The sequence below is a fragment of the Engystomops pustulosus genome, chromosome 3 (genome assembly GCF_040894005.1).
Source record: "Engystomops pustulosus chromosome 3, aEngPut4.maternal, whole genome shotgun sequence".
NCBI classification, from domain to species: domain Eukaryota; kingdom Metazoa; phylum Chordata; class Amphibia; order Anura; family Leptodactylidae; genus Engystomops; species Engystomops pustulosus.
This window is the reverse complement of record NC_092413.1, coordinates 98,480,590-98,500,742: the sequence shown is the minus strand read 5'-3', so window position 1 is coordinate 98,500,742 and position 20,153 is coordinate 98,480,590. Positions and strand designations below refer to the sequence as shown.

At 38.3% G+C, this 20,153-nt stretch overlaps 1 protein-coding gene across 22 annotated transcripts in view; it reads right to left on the bottom strand.

The window, feature by feature from the left end:
• PTPRK (protein tyrosine phosphatase receptor type K) overlaps positions 1-20,153 on the bottom strand; it is a 233,579-nt gene that overhangs the window by 115,148 nt on the left and 98,278 nt on the right. For all 22 annotated transcript variants that reach the window (XM_072141567.1, XM_072141570.1, XM_072141572.1 and 19 more), the window contains exon 6: positions 14,299-14,473. In XM_072141567.1, the coding sequence (XP_071997668.1) occupies positions 14,299-14,473 (175 nt within the window). The remainder of the gene's footprint in view (positions 1-14,298; positions 14,474-20,153) is intronic.

Below are 20,153 nucleotides of genomic sequence, written 5' to 3'. Positions count from 1 at the left end.
GTCGCAAGCCAATGCACCAGGAAGAAGGTGAACTCCGGCGGACCTGAGCGGGGAGCGACAAAAGCAGGATATCTGGCGCACGCTCGTAGTGAATCGCAGCACAGTACATTCAGGATCGGGGATCGCGACGTAGACAGGTAAGTAAATGTGCCCCTATGTGTCTAAAAAATTTCCCAAAGAGCCGCCACCTTAACACACTACCTCCTTTCCCAGTTCATGCCAGCCACCGAAGAGAGAGGAAGATGGCCACCGCAGAAGGTGCTTCTCCTTGTGCACCAGCAGGCACGGCGATACACAGGCACCATCCAGGACCACCACTGGCCTCAGGAGCTGTGCGGAGCAAGCTGTTAGCAAGCGTCTTACCTCCCACACCGAAGACCTACAGAGCTCAGGTATAAGCAGTGACCACCGCCGGACAGCCTGGGAGAGGAGCACCATCACCAGAGCTCTCGGCCGGCATCAGTAAAGCGCGTGCACAGGTGGCACCATTTCTCAGGAAGCATTGGGTTCTAATCCACAAACATATTCTATGTTGTTGGATGATTACATGCACTGGCACTTTATGGATAACTAAGGTCCTAGTAATGTTATTTCTGGATTGATGTTTACATGGGAATCTGGTAAATTGTGAATGCACTAGCCCTTTTATGTTTCAATCCCCAGTAGACCCTGTATATTTTTGTCTGTGCATACCATTACAGTATAAATGAACTAGCAGGAATACTCCCTTCCATTTGGGTACAAGGATTTTTACTGCCCCTTCTCCTAATCCCTTATTATATCCTCATGGAAAAAGTAATGTTCCTTTTTGATGGTTTCACTACCCCTTTTAACATGATTTTGCTTATATATATTTGTAAACTTCAATACAGATGAAATATATTTGAGTAAAAATGTTTTTTTGGTAGGTATATGTTTCAATAAAGCCAATAAGAATGGTTCTAATAGAGATAAGGAGATGTATGGTGATGAGAAATTATTTGAAATGAGAATTGATATGAAAATTTGAAAGAATGCTGTTCGATTTGTGATCTTTCTACTGTCGTAATAAAACAAAAGAACACTTATTAAATGATGCCAACACAAAGCTAAGATATGGTAAATATTAGTAACTAATTTGGGTAGTAAGACTATCAGTTTGAAAAACTGAACATTTTGAAGTTTGAAAATAGCTAATTTTTTCACCTTTTTTTTTCCCAGACATAAATGCTAAATATACCAACCAAAATTTCCCACTAACTTGAAGTATAATATGTTACGGAAAAACAAACTCAAAAGCACTTAAGTTGAAGCATTCTATTACCAGATAAAGTGACATGTTGTTTTTGAAAAATAGGCCTTGGTCATTGAGGCGCAAATGAGCTTGGTCACTAAGGGGTTTAACAGACATTTAGCCTGTGTCAGGAATCAGGTAATTTCTGAGGACTAATACTGTTTTTTTTTTTTTTTGCAGCAGGTTGAATTTCATGGACAGTGTAAACAGCAAATTTACAAGCTACAGATTCTAGGATTGGGGTTTGTATAAAATCCATGCACTAGGATGGTATGGTGAATCACCTTCTAGATCCCATCAAGTTGCATAATAGCTTTGGTTTTTATAGCAAAACAAAAACTTAAATAATTGCCAGAATCTGAAAAGTAAAAGCTACAAGCTGCACCAAATATACGATGTTGGTACAGTGGAACATACCGGTATATTTGCGTGTCTAGAGAAGAGAAAAAGGCTTAATATTGCTTTCTGTAGACAAAGGACAAGAACTGCATCCTGCAGCTTTCCAAAACTAGCTACAATGGTGTGTTTTCTGGCCAAAATAAACATCCTGAACTCTAGCAGATCAAGGCTCCAAGGAACTTTATTTTAAGCACAAAGGGAAATTTGTGAAGGACTTAATATGGACGCTTGCAACATCCAAGTTATAAACGCAGCATATCATAAGGTTTATAATCTGAAAGGAGGAAAGTATAGAGGATAACAGGCTTCCTCTTCATATGCCAGATGGCTGAAAAATGCACTCATTTGATTCATTAATAAGACATCAGGATATCAGAAAGATGAACACTGCAATTTTATACAACTAAACATGTACATAATATAATTTCTTTATCTAAATGGGTGAAATGTCTCTCACAGCTATTGCCCCCCATTACACGGATTACATCCCAGTAGTAGATTACAGCTACTACTTGCCTATAGAGATGTTGATACTGGTGCTAGCTGAGAGTAAAATGAGTCTCCCCATTCCAGGCTTGGCTTCTTCTATGATTGACAAGGCGTTTGCTGGCGCAAAACAGAATTTTAGGCGTGTATGCAACAAGAGTGATAATAGTCAATGAGGGAAATCCGTGAATGCTTTCCACTGTCAGTGATAAAAACTGTGGAAAGATAATTTAGTATTTTTTGTGTGCTCATTCTGCCATGTTTTCATCGTAATCAACATGAACTGATATCTACTTTCCTAGATTTTGTTTTTAACATAGTCCACATAAAGAGCTTTACTCTGGATTTTGGAGGATACATAGTCTTTTGGGTTAGGAACAACATTTACCTTTCGAGCAAGCCCAAACTGTAAAATTATGTCAACCGTGGAAACAAACAGTTTGTAAAAGACTGCCTCACCCAATGGTTACAGTCAAGGCTTTTCTGTTTTTATAACAAGGAAGAGATTACATGGGGGTGATGGGAACTGTCTGTGCTCAATAACAAGATTGTTTAAATTCTCTGTTAGTGGACACAGACAAAATCTAAGTAACTCGATTCACGTGTTACCTAATGGCAAACAATAAGCTAGATGTGTTGTTTGATGGCACAATATTATTGTATAAGCTTTCCCCATGCTAATATGATATTTGGAAAAGAAGCGCAAAAGGCATTAAGACACAAAAGGTTCATACAACCTTATATAAACCGTATATTTTAGAGATGAATATGAAGGCTCTATCATACACAAATAGTCATACATGTACTACATAGTGCTGTGGAGGCTACAGAACGTTTTCAGAGAAACCCCAGAGAACAGGCTAGTAATTATTTAGAAATTCCTCAGCTCTTATAAATTATGCATTCATTTTAATCAGATGGTAATATAAGAAATTGTTCAGCAGCATTTTTAATATTGCTTATTACATACACAAAAATGAATCCCAGCCCTGAAAGGCCTGAGTGTTGAAAACTCCCAAAGGTCTCCTTCGTGTTGGCTCGAATACAATACAAATCACAAAAGTCCTAATATCATCCAGTTCTAATCTAAAACAGTAAGATGCCGTTATACTGGGTACAATATAACATCTTAAATGGATCTCTGATAATAGAGATGACATCACATGTGCATTAAATATCAGTCACCACTGCGGACTCCCGTTTTAGGATAGAATATTGGAATGTTGTTATTTATTATAGTACTAGCTGTAGATCCCGGCGTTGGCCACAGTTATAACAAAATAGAATTAGTTAACAAAAAAAAATATCTATCTATCTATCTATCTATCTATGCATCTATTTCTCCCTGTCTGTCTCTCAGTGACTCTTCCTGTCAAAGGTGGATCTTCAAAGAGGCGGTATACGCAACGGTGCAGATTCCTTTATCGGACATACATACATTAACACACACACTCAGCTTTATATATTAGACTTCTCATAGAATTGTATGAAGAAACAGATAACAGAGAGATATCAGCAATGGGTAACTTGATGCAACAGATGTAGCGAAAACTATAAGGGATACATGCCTTTATGAAAAAAAAAAAAAAAAAAATTCTAATTAAAAATATATCTGAAAATATTTTGTAAATCATTTTCCTGCAATCAACACTTCTAGCACTAGTCATATCTCCCCGATGAACAATAACAGACATTTGCACATTCAAATGTCTAAGGGGAAATGTATCAAACAGGTGTACACTAGAATTCTGGAGTGCTCTTTGGGCAGGTTCTGAATTTTTTTTTCTTCCCACTAACTATGCCCCTCTATACACTAGTCCCTACACATAGGGTCATGAAACCATTGATCAGTGTCTGTAACATAGTGTTAATAGGGTTTTCACATTGCATCGATTGAATCATGGTCACCGTGAATAAACAGGTGGCAGTCCATGTGCGGCTCTCAATTCACTTCTATGGAAGTTTCTCACAGCTGGATATAATAAAGGCAACCTAACCATTCACAACAGCAGTTGTGGGTGCCAATGTTGATCCAAGTACCCAGAAGACAATTTACATTATGATCTTTGAGTCAGTAGGTGGAATAAAATGCCAAATGCTTGTTGCAAACAAAGTTTGGTGCAGTTTTAACATCATCTCACATGACCACGGTAACATAAAATTATTAGCAAGGGATTGTCTAAATATAAAAAAGCGCAAAGATAGAAGAATGCAGCTCCCCTCATGGCCTTTAAAGATCCAGAGGTTAACTAAAAAGATAAGTCTTTGAACTGTATTACTACTACACATTCACCAGATTCTCATGCATACAGCTGCTGGAAGCATTTAATCTTTGTGACATGCCACTTACTGGCTGCTTGAAGTGCTGAAATTGGAATTATTTCACACTAGAAACTGCTAACTTCTGCATACTGAATTTCTTATACTATGCATCACTGTGGCATTTTGTTCACCTTGATTTGAAACAGCGAAACAATCATTTTTACCGTCCTCTTTATGTAATAGGCAAAAATGTAGACAGACTTCCCTCTGGTCAGCACTAGCAAAGTTCACATGACATGCAAGAAAATCAGAAAATCAGGAAATAAAGATGCTCTTATATTTAATGCAGAAACAAATCTTTCTCATATATCTATCTATCTATATATACCAATCTATCAATCTAGGCAAAAACAGCACTCCAGCAGGCGGTGATAGAAACCGTGGATCCTTTTATTCCATCAAATGCGACATTTCTTAGGCTCTTACAGGGCCGAAACATCGCATTTGATGGAATAAAAGGATCCACGGTTTCAATCACTGCCTTCTGGAGTGCTGTTTTTGTCTTGATATTTTTGAAGGATCTACAGCCCGGACCTTATAAACTTGCATCCACCATCTTGGACCTATGTTTGTGCTGCTTGGAGTGTGGGTGTTATGATAGATAGATAGATAGATAGATAGATAGATAGATAGATAGATAGATAGATAGATAGATAGATAGATAGAGCACATGTCAGGGTGGACTTATGTGTGTGTAAAAAAAAAACTAAAGAGCTCTAAAGACTGCTGAAAAAACTGAAATAAGATGCCTGCCAAATGCTGAATCTGTCTTGGTGTGATTTACTGTTGGGCTTAGCATGTTAGCATGTTCTGTAATGAAAGAACACAACGCTGAATAGAGATGTAAACCTAGATATACAGAAGACTGTACCACAAGTTTTTATTTTTCCCAGATAATGGAATATTTAACACCTTATTTGTGCGTTACTGCCCATTTTTTGGATATAGATACCAGACAAAAAGCTATCTGTAAACCAGGCTCTGTAATAGATTCCACTTTCAAATTTAAGTACCGGTAGTTGATGTATACCTGAAAGTACTATTGCACCTACAGTACAAACAGTTCTTTCAGCCAGAATTTAGACACATAATCAAATTATCCATTTCATTTTTACTTCCCTTTTGAAGGTTAGATCATTTATCATGTTTCACAATGATGATCAGAAAGCACAAGGAAAATGAATTCTGGAGGTATCAAATTACCAACCATATTAGTAGAGCTTACAAGGTCCTGTCAATAAACACTATGCATAAAGATGAGGTAATTCAATTTACAATTTGCAGCAGGGTTTGACAAGGGCATTAAAAGGTGCAACAAATGTTCCTGAATTCTACTTGCCACTTAGCGCCAAATCCAGTTTTTTCTACTTGTAATAAATGAGACATGGGTAGAAAGGGGCCTGTAAAAGGCATGGTGTATGAAGTTGATCTGAACTTAAATTTTTCATCTTTTCCACGCTAGTTCATGTCCTAAATAGGCCATTTGTCACAGCTATTCAGAGTGGCACCACAGATAACACTGGACCTTTAGTGAATTAATCCTTTAACTGTGTCAAAACTATTGTTTACAATAGTCTAGGCCATGTATGATATCAGATAAAAATGGCTGACCATTGTGGCTGTATTACTCCTGGGTCCTTACACTTGCACTAAATTATCATTTTTATTTGCCTTGGTTGTGGATAAATTCAAATGTTTGTTTTCATTGGACACATCACTGGACAAGTTCTGCTGAGAGATGTAATTAACATTTTCATAAGATAGAATCTGCTCAAAAGAATTGTGAGAAACAAGTTTATGATAGTGTTAGTGTGTGATCTCAACATTTAAAAGACCGACTACAAACCGCAAAGAATTTTTTCTTTTATTTTGCAGATGTCCACTGTATAAAGCAAAGAACTATGCACAGTTACAAAAAACTGTTGAAATGCAACTGCAATTCTTTAATGCTTTTAATGCAGGAATTTTTGCTATTTTTCCATCTAGTACACAAGCACCACTTGGGACAACACATTTGTGTAGGGGTAAAGCTAGAGAAACTGTGGGCCCAAAAAGCAATCAGTCAGCAAAGTGCTCCAACATGTGGCAAATCTCAGTTGGCAAGTGTTGAGAAGAACTTGTTCCATATAAAACTGTATAAATCTATATTTATAAAAAAAGATACATAAAAAAGATAAGCCATTCAGATAGAATGGCTGTTTTGATAATGATGTAGACGTCAGAAAAGTGCCCTTTTTACCCCTACAAAAAAAAATAGGATTTGTTGAACTCTACAAAATATGCCTCTGTCTCGGCCAAGACTTCCTCTTTGAGCTAAATTTTTTTCCCGGGAGCCATTTCTTCACGTTAGGGAGTATCATGCTGTGGACTTTTTGAATGATTTTCTCGGTAACCACATCTGCCAGGGCGTCCTGGTCGCTCCTCATCAAAAATGGATGTTCGCCCATGTTTAAACTAGTTGAACCAATATCTAACTGTGCTCATAGATGGCAAACTGTCCCCATAAACAGCATCCAACTTTAATCTCCTCGCAATTTGTCCCATTCAAAAAAAAAAAAAGCGAATTACCGAACGATACTGCTCTATTTCCATCTTAGCGAAAATCACGAAACACGTCTTACTCAAATGGCTGTAAAGTCAAAACTAACCTATCAATCAGTCTGCAATTTGGTTTGCCGTCATTTGATAGATGGCAGCACACAATGAGAACACCAACTTCCCTCAGGAATGCCCCCTTTGTAGTCAAACACGGGTACTTATTGAACCGCCCTCGTAGAGTGAACAGAGATTCCACGGTGTAGGGTCCTCATTTCTTGGCAGGAATAGCGATTAAAGGAAAAAAAATGTTCAAATTTCAATCTCCTAGTGCGGTTTACACAAAGATTATTTTAAACCCTTACTTTACAATGTTACTCAGTTTTATTGCCAATGTAGCGCCTACCACTCCATGATGGTCAGTGTAAAATTCCAGAGTGTGGACGGGGACTCTCTAAGCAGACACTTCATGAATTCTCTAGTTCTGAGTGCTGACAATGTGGTTAACTTATCAGGATGCAGGTTTATATACACTCATTTATCTTCTGAATATTAACTGGTATCTGACGCATAGAAAGAGATGAGACAGATAAGAGATGAGAGAAGATGAGATCCTTGATATGGATTTAACACAAAATGACTCTTAGCTTTGCTAACTCACCTATCACACACACAGTTTTGCTATATAACTCCGTCCTCGTCCCCTGGATAAACATCCTGGAATGCAAGGGTGGGGGCTTGAGGCAAAGAGGAGCTCAGCACAGCGATAGACAAAACAAGATGTCTGCGGGCAACCAAGTCAGGTCTAGGGGCAACCGAAATTGTGTACACCAGGCCTGATAGAGACATTCAATAGGCTCGAATGATATATGTGAAATGCTGTATTTTTGTTAACATTTAATTAGAGTGTGTTATTTTGTTATCCTGGGTACACTTAAAGGGGTATTCCCACAAAAAAAAAAAAAAAAAACTTGCAAAAGGTCTACCTCTTGCTCTCTGGAGTACCTGGACTTTCCTGCATTGAGACAAATGAACCATTGATTGGAAAAGACACAGTGTAACATTTCATTTATCTTGTGATGGTGCTGCAGGGAAACTTTGCACGTATAGACTTGCAGGTAGATTTCTTCACAGATTACAACTCTTTGCTTGTCATTTCTAAAGATGAACACTTTATAATAAACTTATTGTCAAAGGACCCATTGAGCAATAAAATATTGTGCTGAGGGTAAAATCCCTCACACAACAGATCCCTTCTGGATTTACATCCAAAAAGGATAAATTAGATGGTACAATGAATTAAGATGGGAGATTAGTCTTAATATGTGCACAGCTGAAAAATAGTGCCAATAGTTTAAGGTATTTTTTTTGAGTAAAATGTTGGAGGCTCAAAAAGAAGATTGGTTGGTAAGTTTTACAGACTTTACTTTTATTGCCATAGTTTGCTACATTCTATTATCTGTTAAAAGACTCTTAATCTTAACCCTAACCCAAGTTTCCAACTTGCATATGCAGAGAAATTAAAAACTACAAGAATTTGGGCAAAGGTTGGTCATATGTCAGAAAATATGCTTCACATACATACATACATACATACATACATACATACATACGCAACATGCACCCTTCAAAAACATGCCACAGGGATATCAAATAAGAGATATCATATATAAATTTTTTATTATAGTATAATATAATATATGTATAATATATGTAAAATATAATATATGTATAATATAATATACAGGCAGTCCCCAGGATATGTACAAGATAGGTTCCATAGGTTTGTTCAGTCGGAACTGTATATTTTACAATTGTAGTTCTAAACAATTTTTTTTTTTGCCCCAGTGACAATTGGAGTTTCCAAATTTTTTCCTGTAAAGGGACCAAGGATTATCAATAAAGCTTCATTACAGACAGCATACAGCTGATTATTGCAACCTGGAACTATAGTAAAGCATTCAGAGAACTTCCCCAATGGGCAGAGAGGTCTGTCTTTAACTAGGGGTCATCTGTAAGAAGGGTGTCCTTAAGTAGGGTACTGCCAGTATGTTTAATATAATATATAATATAAATATAATATATCAGTTCTAGGGAAAGAGGGGCGATTTGAATTATGTTTTTTAACTATACTATACTTTTTTTAAACTAACTTTAACCCTAGGTTATTTGATTGATCCTACCATACTACAGTATAGCAGTATATGGGAATTTTGCACATCATCTACTACAATGTGCAAATCACACATTGTAATTGATCCGCTACAGTGAGACAGACTCTGGCAATTTTCAGAATTTATTTATTTATTTATTTTTTTTTTTTATAGACAGACAATCTTACCAACCAAATTACTGAATAAGTAACATTACAATACAGATCTATGGTAAATAACTTTGTAAACATTATGAAATTTTTCTAGGACATTAGACTTACAATAGAGCAATTTTTAGGAAAATTTGGAAAACCGTGTTTATGGACTATTGTATTTAAGAAAGGGCTTTTTAACCCCTATCCTACGTCATAGGATGCGGGTCGTTCCTGCACCAGAAGCTGAGGCCGGGCGATCGCCGCAGGATCCCAGCGGTACACGGTCCTGACTGTTTAACCCTACAGACCCCACGGTCATAGTGACCGCAATGTCTATGTTGCATCGGCGCGACGATCGGTATCCTCCGTGCAGGGCACTTAGGTACCGATCGTTATCATGGCAACCCTGAGTTCCGTTAAGGACCTCAGGGCTGCCTATAGTAGCTGCCTGTTAGGATCGTGCACTGTACAGCTGTCAGCCTATGCAGAATGCCACCATATGTGAACCTTATTGAAAACACCCAGAAAGCAAATTATTCATCTAGGGGTATAATGAAAGTTTTTGGGGCTAGTAAAATTAAATCCAGGCAAAATTTATTTGCATATGTTGTGAAGAACACTTTTTCCTTCTGTATTCATCTAGGGGTATAATGAAATGAGGTTTTAAATTTTAGGTATAATATCAATTTGTAAATAGCCAACATTGCAATGAAGTTTTGGGCATGTTTGTTCAGGATCATATAAAAATAACAAAAATACAAAATTAATATTCCAGGGAAGTATGGTAAGCGCGGAAACAGTCTTTGATGCACAACCCTGGCTTATCTGGGCAAGTGGCGCATTGATAAGCGGCATCTTTGAGTGTTCCCTTCTTGTAGCACACACAGCGTTTTTTGTATGGCCGTCTTTTCTTTTCTGTGGGGGGGATCTCAGATGGGAAATGTTGTCCTGGCACAATTCTACTGCCGTGACTAGTATGGGATGTGCTTGCACCCTCTTGAAACAGTAATTGCTTAATTACCTGTTCTTGGTTTGCTAAGTAGGTTACTTGTTTCCGGGTCTTGCAGTAAAAGATAAAGGAATTATACAATGCAGTTTGCACTAAATGCACTGCAACCTTTTTGTACCCAGTTCTGGAACGGCTAGATCAACCCCTCCCATGTGTTGGCTGTACTCCTTTATGCAAACTGGCTTGAGGACTGTGGCATTGGTTCCTCTTACAGAGACAGGGGTGCTGTAATCTGCATGGATAAATGTGAGGACAAACATCTCTCTTGTCCCTATATTTTCTAAGCATGATGTTACTCTGACACAAGGACTTGCTTTCACCCAGTCTCAATTTAAGGTCCACCAGATTTTTTGGGAGGCCTCTTTGATTCCTCCTAATTGTTCCGCCAGCCAGTGTTCCTTTTTCAAGGAGGCACTGAAAGAGAGGGACACTTGTATAGAAATTATCTATGTAAAGGTGATAGCCTTTACCCATCAGGGGGAATAAAAGATCCCACACAATTTTACCGCTTGTGGTTAGGACAGGGGGGCACTCAGTTGGACAGATCTGAGAGTCCTTTCCCTCATAGACACTGAATTTGTAGGTGTACGCGCTTTCACAGAGCTTGTAAAGTTTGATCCCATACCTAGCTCTTTTGCTTGGCAAATATTGCCAACATTTAAGCCTACCTCTAAAAAGTACAAGTGACTCGTCCATGGCTATACTTTTTTGTGGGGTGTGAGCCTCCATAAATTTCTCATTAAAATGAATCACTACTGGCCTAATTTTATATAATCGGTCCTGGGCATGGTCACCAGCAGGTTAACAGCGCCTCAAAATGTGGTCTTGTCATTACAACCTGTACATCGATGTGTGGTATGAAATGTCACTGGACCAATATGACTGGATGCTAGGCTTTTTTAAGAGACCCATATTAAGATAGAGCCACCAGAATTTTTTTTAAATTCTGTGGCATTAGTGGGGTGCGTCAAGCATAATAAGATGTGGGGAGACTGGCCAGAAAGTGTTCTGCATACAGATTTGTCTGTGTAACCATTAGGTCTACAAATTCCTGTGTAAAATTAAAAAAAAAAAAATCAAGTTCCTTGTACCCACCAGTATTAATATTTATTCTTGGGTTGGAACTGAATGCTGTAATTTGGGGAGACCAACTGGGGTCACTTGACTGTTCTTCACTCTGCCTACTGCGCCTTGTGAGGGTTCATCACTGTCACTAGAGGAGGACATTAGAAAGTGTTCTTCCTCACTTGCAGTGTCTGTATCTGAACACATGTAGGCATAGGCCTCACCCCCAGAATACACCCATTTAGCCATGCCAGAATCAATATTTTTTTAGTATTTTTTTAATAGTTTTTTATTTTATGATAAAACAAAAAACAGTAAATGAAATGTCAGCACAAGAAGGGATACAAACGCTGAAGATGTGTGTAGGTGCAAGTATATGTAATAACCTACAAGATCTGCTTTTGTATATACAGACCAGTAAAAGACATAACTAAACAGTTTCAGTAACATATCTGTAAAATATTGTTGCCTAAAGGAGTCGTCATGGTGAAGTAATATAAAAAGTACTAGCAGGAGCTGCAGTAAAAAAGAACAGAACCAATCCACATGTCTGTCCTTCCCTATACAGTTTAGCACTAATGGGTGGAGCACCATGTATAGCATGCGCCCTGCTGCTCCATTCAATTGTATGGAAGTGTTGGAAATTGCAGAGGACAGCCCTCAGCTATGTCCACCACTCCCATTCACAGTCTATGGGAGTCGAGGAATAGCTAGGCACTGATATAGGTAATTTCAGACACTTTCTTACAATTGAATGGAGAGGCAATATTCATGAACTCCTGCACTCCACCCACAAATGGAGTGCGGTTTTCCGAATTGCTGATGGTTGCATTCTTGTAATCAGCAGATATACCAGCAGTTAGACCCCCACCAACAAGCTTGTTATTCCCTACCAGAGCTGTTATACACTCTAACCCTCGCCCCCCTGCTCCCTGACACTGTCAGCACACAGTGAGGGGGGATTGTTGATTATCAAGTTGGAAAAAAAAAACCTGCTGCATCAATTTTGCGTTCTTCCCAGCACTACGAGTGACAAGACCCATACCTATTACACTGTTACATTGCTGAAGATTTTTGATACTTACCACATTCAGTTTACTGTCATTTTTGTGTGTTTTTATCTATCGTGGGCAACCTTTTTAAAGTTTTAGTTATTTTATCTTAATGCCAAGAATATAGATTTTTCTATAACTGGAAAGTTGTTAATACTAAATAATTGCCAAAGAATTCAGAGATGAATCCATAGTCGGTTTCCCTATGCCAAATCCGTACTTGGAACAGAGAGGAAACAATAGACAAACTCTGTGTAGTTTAGGGGTCCAAAGTATTCATTAAAAAATCCTGCGGTCATTGCCTGTCATTGAAGGTTTATTAATTCAGGTTCTGGTAAAGATGGCAGAAACCTTTAATTATTCATTCAAAATTCCACTAAAAGAAAACTTTGGCGCTGAGAGCACCAGAGTTCATAAGTTTCTCCTGCACCTTTACAAATCATTATGTAGGAATAAAAACAAAACAGCCAACTAGTAAACTGTTACAACTTTCCAGATTTTACAGAAACAAAAATGTTCTGAAAGCTGAATCATTTGTAATATGCAAAACTAATAAAATGCAATGTTAGAGCTATGACAAAGTAAACTATTTTTTTTCCTCATCCTCTGGCTATATTAATACCTAGATCAATATTACGCAGTACAACATCCACAAGTGAAATTCTCATTTGTTCCAAACAGCAAAGGAAAAAGCCCTGGGCATGCCCTGTCACATTGGCTTTAGAAGAAAATGCACTAATAAACTCTTGCCCCTGGGTCATCGTTGACAACGGGCAATACGCTGCCAACTCACATTAAAGGCAATTCATATCAGTGGCCCCAAACTTTCCCTTAAAATTACCATCTTTTATTCAGACATAGCAGGATGTCAAATTTAACATGCTACGGAGATACAGGAGTCGTCACCCAAGTTAATCTTTAGTATAGGTTTTACACCACAGATCCTGATCTCCTGGGTTTTTATGCGACTGTAGTGAACACGATTTATCTAACAAACAAGAGCAAAACATATAGCGTCCCCCCCTGACTAAAAGAGTACTGTACAGCAATATGCAATATACAATATATCACAATCATTTCATAGCTCAGGGAACTAAGAAGGGATGTTCCCATCTTAAAAACAATCATTGAGAGCTTTGGACCTACATAGTTTCTCTGAGGGGATGCAGCAACAATCCATACATTGGCGTTAGGAGAACAAGAAATTATCATCCGTTTTCCACATTATTTAAACAGTAAAACTATTTAATAAAATCTTAAATCAAACTAACTGTAAATAATCTCAACCACTGCTTTACCATTATCCGTGTAGATGTTAAGAGTAGTTTCTATTACAATAGGTGGGTACATTTATATTACAGGCAGTCCCCGGTTTACATACAATATAGGTTCTGTGAGTTTGTTCTTAAGTTGAATTTGTATGCAAGTCAGAACTGCATATTTTATCATTGTAACCCCAGGCAGAATTTTTTTTGTCATGAGAACCAGAATTTACACTAAAGTTTAATTGCAGACACCTTTAATAACTCTTATAACTGTTTATTGTAGCCTAAGATTAAAGTACAGTAAATTGCTAATATCCAGAGGTCCGTTTGTAAGTCGGGTGTTCTTAAGTAGGGGACCGCCTTTATAGAACAAGCATTTTAAAATGCTGTAAATAGCTAAAAAGCAAATATTCATTAAAAGTTTTATATATTTCTGCAAGTGAGAGTTTTAAATCAAAACTGACAAAAACAGTAGAGCACGTTTATATGCAATGAAGGGCACTAGATCATCTCCCCAGCTTTATCTTGTGTGGCACAACCACAGAAAAACAACATTTCAGACTGAATTTTTGTATTTTTTTTACCTCGGACAATGAGTTGAGCAAAGTTTGAGACTCCAGACCCTCGTTCTGATTGGGTTACGCATCTATATAGATCTTCATCTGCTTTTGTCACCTCGCGCAATTTAAAAGAGGCAGCAAACCTTCGGTGATTGATGTTTTTTGTTTGTGCTACAGGGATGTCTTCCCCATTCCTTTTCTAAAAAGAAAAGATAAATAACAAGAGTTATATTACAATATAAAGAAATCTACCAGTAAATGAAAATACACAAGAGAATATACAATAATTGTATGTTAAGAACTAAGGTTTATGGTTTTAGGACAATAGCGAATATTCCTGGTCCCCAAAACAAGCAGGATAAAATAGTTACTTTACACGTAAGTCATTGAAATGGTTTAGTTGTCACAATCATTTCTGGGCAGAATCATCAGATCACAATCTGTCTGTAATAAAATTTAAAAAAATAAACAGAGGTCATGCACTGAGCCAACTGCTGTCTAATAAAGAGAGAATCACAGTATTAATCAGACTGTCAGAGGCCAGGGCACATCTGCTACTGAGAGATAAGGAATGGGACCTGAAACCCTTTAACGCTATAAAAAAAAAGGGGTTATTTTACAAATACACACATCCATGGCTTACTAATCCTGGACCACACCTATAAATGGGATCACAATTAAGAAAATAGTAATAGTGGCAAGTAATAGCAGATGAAACCTGGTGCATCACCATGAATAAAAACACTATGGGTTTCTAATACAAGACCTGCAGCTCTCGTCATCTGCATACACTATGACAGCAAGCGCCTGACTTCATGGTGTGTGCGACGGGACCGTACCGGGAGCCGAAGACGGACCTGAGCTGAAGCACAGAAAAGGACCTGCGAGGCTTCGGAAAGGAGGGTTTTTTTTTTTATTGGCTATATACGGGGGGCTCAGGCACTGCCTACATTCAGGGTGGGGGTAGGGGGGCAGGCACTACCTATATATGGGGTTGAAGCAGGCACTGGCTGGCTATATACAAGTGGGGAGGCTGTAACTAATGCATTTCCCACCGTCGGCTTATTCTCAAGTCAATAGATTTTTCCATTTTTTATGTTAAAATTAGGGGCCTCGGCTTATACTCTGTTCGACTTATGCATATATATAGTATATACGGTGATCATCGTTATAATTCTGTCTGGTATCGAGGGTTATCGATAGCGAGTCAAGGTGGGGCAAGGTCACCTGAATCCAATTGCTCCTGCAAGCAGCAGTAATGTCTATGACCAGGTTGACATCATCCCAGGCCCTTAAGCCATCTAAAATTAACAAAATGTACACCATGCATATATCTGATCACATGAAATCACAGCATCCTACAAGGAGGAATTGAGAGGAGTTAAAGTCAATGCAGGCATGCCGTGGTTTCATGTGATCAGATATAAGCAGGGCATACAGATTGCTAATTGTTAAGAAGCTAAAAGGACCTGAGATGATGTCACCCTGGTCACATGACATTACTGCTGTATGCAGATAAAGCATGGGGAGTAGCTCCTGGATTGAGCTCGAGGAGGCGGCCAAGCCCCCCCTTCCCATCTCTACTCTGGATACCAGGTAAAATTATAAAGATTATTTATGGGTATCTGAAAGAAACTATTTTTAGCTAAAATAAGGGTGTAATTTAGTTAACAGGGCTTTATGTAAACCTGCCACTAGCTGTATTTGTGAAAAATGTGGTGATAGGTTCTCTATTTTTTTACAGTTTTTTTGGGCCACCTTTAGGTTTTTGAATGAACATACAAACATTGTCAATACATCTGCAATACATATAAAATTCTACCTGTGATAAGGTGCAATATGCATCTCTAAATAGCAGACAATGGAGAAGGTGGGGTGCCCATCTTGATTGTGGCACTTTAAGGTTAAGAACAGCCAGTGTCTGCTCTAGAAAACATCAGAGACCCACTGTAGGGTGCGCATCATTAAAAAGTTAATAGTGATCCATTTACCTGCATTGTGAGCATGAAGAGTAACCTGTTGATTACTCTGCATACATTAGAGGTTATTTTAAGGTGATTTAAAAGGTATTTAAATTTATTTGAGATCATTTAAGCACCAGCAAGGCTGGCATCCCTCCTTCAACAAGTTTTTGTGCCATTTAATTAAGGCTGTTCAGCCTAAAGCAGATTAGTAATTCAAAGCATCACTTTCAATAAAGACTTTTAATTACATTTGGTTAATATTTTAAAGGACATCATATTGATGCAAATGCTGCAGGGCTAACAGTTATATGTATAGTCTTCTTAACAACTTTCATAAATGGAAGCGGGAAGAATACGATACAAGGACAGAAGTTGTAAATTATTCACACAGTGCTAAAAGTTCAACTGATAGAGAGGGTACATTATGAAACGGTAGACTGGTAGTAATGATAACCATCTCTTTTACATAATAAAAGTAGTTAAGACCGCAACTCCACTAAAAGTGAATATCAGAGTTCCTTAGGTCACATTAAGCAGGGATCTTAGAATAGCTCAGAATCACTCATTTCTCTTGCTGCTATATTTAAAAAATACAATGCCTAGCAAACATTAGGCATGCATGTAAATGGCTCAGCCTATAAACACTCGTCATACATACTAAATGACACTGACATACTATTCACCGTGTGCTGCAAAGATGTGACTTCAATAAATGTGGCATCAATAAAAAATGGCATCCACTGCAACCACATAAGCTAATACTCAAAACAACAGTTCCTTCGGCGTCAGACATAGTCCCCATGCCTGAGGGCCTCAATACCCTAGTAGAATTACACCAGAAAATGCCATGCACCACCCCACCGAGTGAAAGCAGGCAAGGGGCCAGTTTATGGAGTCTCCAGCTTTCTTTATTAAAAAAAAAAAAAAAAACAAAAAAAAAAACACAACATTGGGCCAAATAGATAAAACAAAGTAAATGAGGGGACAGAATTGTAAACTGACAACAATAGAAGAAAAAAAAGTTTCTGGATCTCCCTTACACACAGTCTACAATGATAAATTGCCATCAAACAAAATTGATGAACTTGAACTAACATACAGCTTGTCCTGCAAACATTCTATTTATCGAAGGCTAGGTTCACACCAATTATTAGCTACCTCAGTTCTTTAGAACATCAAAAATAATGTGGGTTGTAGGACTATATTATCTGCTATTACAAATGGTAAATGAAAGTCCATTATTTTATTCCATAGATGAATGGACTAAAGGACACCACTAGTGGTGGTGTGAATGTAGACTAAGGGTGCTGCCACACGGTGCATTCTTGGATCGTGTTTTAAATGGACTGAAAATGCATGTGTTTTTGTATATTTACCATGTGTTTGGCTGGTTTTAATCTGTTTCACAGCTGCTTACACTTCATGTTCAAAGCAACCAAACGCATGGTAAACCTTCAAAAACGCATGCGTTTAAACAGGTCCAAGAACAAGACGTGTGGCAGCACTCTAAGGGGATGCCACATGTGGCGTTTTGAACATGGCATCACCCTTAGATATAGTATTTTGTTTCATGCTTTTGGAATGTGATCTATGGAGTAGAATTTTAGCTGCATCGACAATCTTGTATAATAAAATGGACATCATTACTTTAAATAAGGATACCACTTCCCATCAGTCAGAGGTCTGACAAGAACATATTAGAGCATACAAGCATATTGGTAATCAAAGCAAGATCTATATGCTGTAAGCCAAGCAGAATGACAAACATTTGCTGTCATTGTGTAGGATGAAATGATAAATAAGGGAGCAGCGAGACAGCACGCTCTACAGATGGATGGAAGGTAGGAGAGGATATTGTTTAGAGCTACAATCCTTTTACCAGTAATGTATTTTATTATTTAGAATTAAATTAAAAGTTAGTTTAAGGAGTATATAAAGAGAATACAAAACCTGTCATATATTTGAGGGAAGTATATATTAAAGGGGGAATAGCTGAGGTCTGTGATAGCAAATCCTGACCGGACACTATTGTGTGTTACCCTGCATGCATACACAGTGACTGACAACATACACTAGTACAGAGTAAGATATCAATGGACTAATGTACGTGTGTAAGTTATCAGGACTATTGCCGTCTCTAAGGGTAATGCCACACTTCACGTTTTTGGACCGTTTTAAAGCATGCATTTTCAGGCAGTTTAAAAACACATGCGCTTTTGAATGTTTACCATGTATTTGGCTGCTTTGAACCTGTTTATCTTCATTTATAGAAGTGTAAGCAGCTGTGAAACAGCCATACACATGGTTAACATACAAATTGCAAGCGTTCTTAAAAGGACCGAAAATGCATGCTTTAAAACGGCCCAAAAATATGACTTGAGGCATCAACTTAAGAGCCGAGACTGCATAGGTTCTGCTCTTGTTCAGAAAATCCAAACCTTTATCATTGATCATATCCTGATGATTGAGCAGCAGAAATCCTATCAAATAAACTGCCAAAAAATATACAGGCAGTCCCCGGGTTACATACAAGATAGGGTCTGGAGGTTTGTTCTTAAGTTGAATTTGTATGTAAGTCGAAACTGTATATTTTATAATGGAAGTTTTAGACAATTTTTTTTCTTTTGCCCCAGTGACAATTAAAGTTTCAAAATTTTTGGTGTAATTGGACCAAGAATTATCAATAAAGCTTCATTACAGACCCCTTACAGCTGATCATTGCAGTCTGGGACTATAGTAAAGCATCCAGAGAGCTTCACCAGAGGTCATAATGGGCAGGGGGGTCCGTCTGTAACTATGGGTTGTCTGTAAGTCGGGTGTCCTTAAGTAGGGGACCGCCTGTACTTAAGTATCAAAACTACAGTTCAGCCAGTAGACAAGGAGTCCTTACATCATACTGCTGTATGATACAAGGACTCTGGTCTTGTGCAATGTGTCCAGTCCTATGCCCCAGCTTACAGAAGCTGAACACAATTGTGTACAGGGAGCCTACAGCAAAAACTAATGTCAATACAATGTAAACTGTGAACACACCCAGATGGGAGAGGGGTAGCACAGTCTAGTAAAACTTATCTGGTGTGGCTGACTAAATACTGGAGGGGTATGTCAGCCCCCCTCCCACTTCAATTGATTTTAGGTTCATTGCATTCTGATTAACATAGAACACACAAATCTTTGCTATCGGTTATTGTATGGCTTATTTCACCAGTGAGAAGTGTATTTTATAGTCAAAGATAGTAAAATATCGAGCCATCCTTCAGACTGATTACACAGTGCACTCCTAGCAGCTGCATCAAGACAGCAGCTGGCCCTGCAATCTCAAAAGGAAGGAGCTCACAAAGCAGACAAGTGTTGACATAAACATTAGGCAGAAGTACAGTCTTCTACATATAATTCATGAAGCTAAATTACCCCCAATCAGCATTAGAAAGGTTACAGTGACATAACAAGGTCAAACCCGTTCACACACTGTCAACATTTAAACACAAAACATGCATTCCTTCCCGTCTTATAAATAATGTTGAGCCATGGAGCCATCTCATTTCTGCATTTTCATATTTGTCAACATTTTAAAGGAAATCTACCATCAAAATCCATAATGATAAGCCAGGGACACTTACTCATAGAACCCACCCTATGACTATGGTAATCTCATTAGGGTCTGGGAGAAGGAAAGGAGAGATTGAGAAGGAAAGGAGGGAGGGAGGGAGAGAGAGAGGGAGAGAGAGAGAAGGAAAGGAGGGAGGGAGGGAGGGAGGGAGAGAGGGAGGGAGAGAGGGAGAGAGGGAGAGAGAGAAGGAAAAGAGGGAGGGAGGGAGAGAGAGAAAGAAGGAAAGGAGGGGGGAGGGAGGGAGAGAGAGAGAGGGAGAGGGAGAGAGAGAAGGAAAGGAGGAAGGGAGGGAGAGAGGGAGAGAG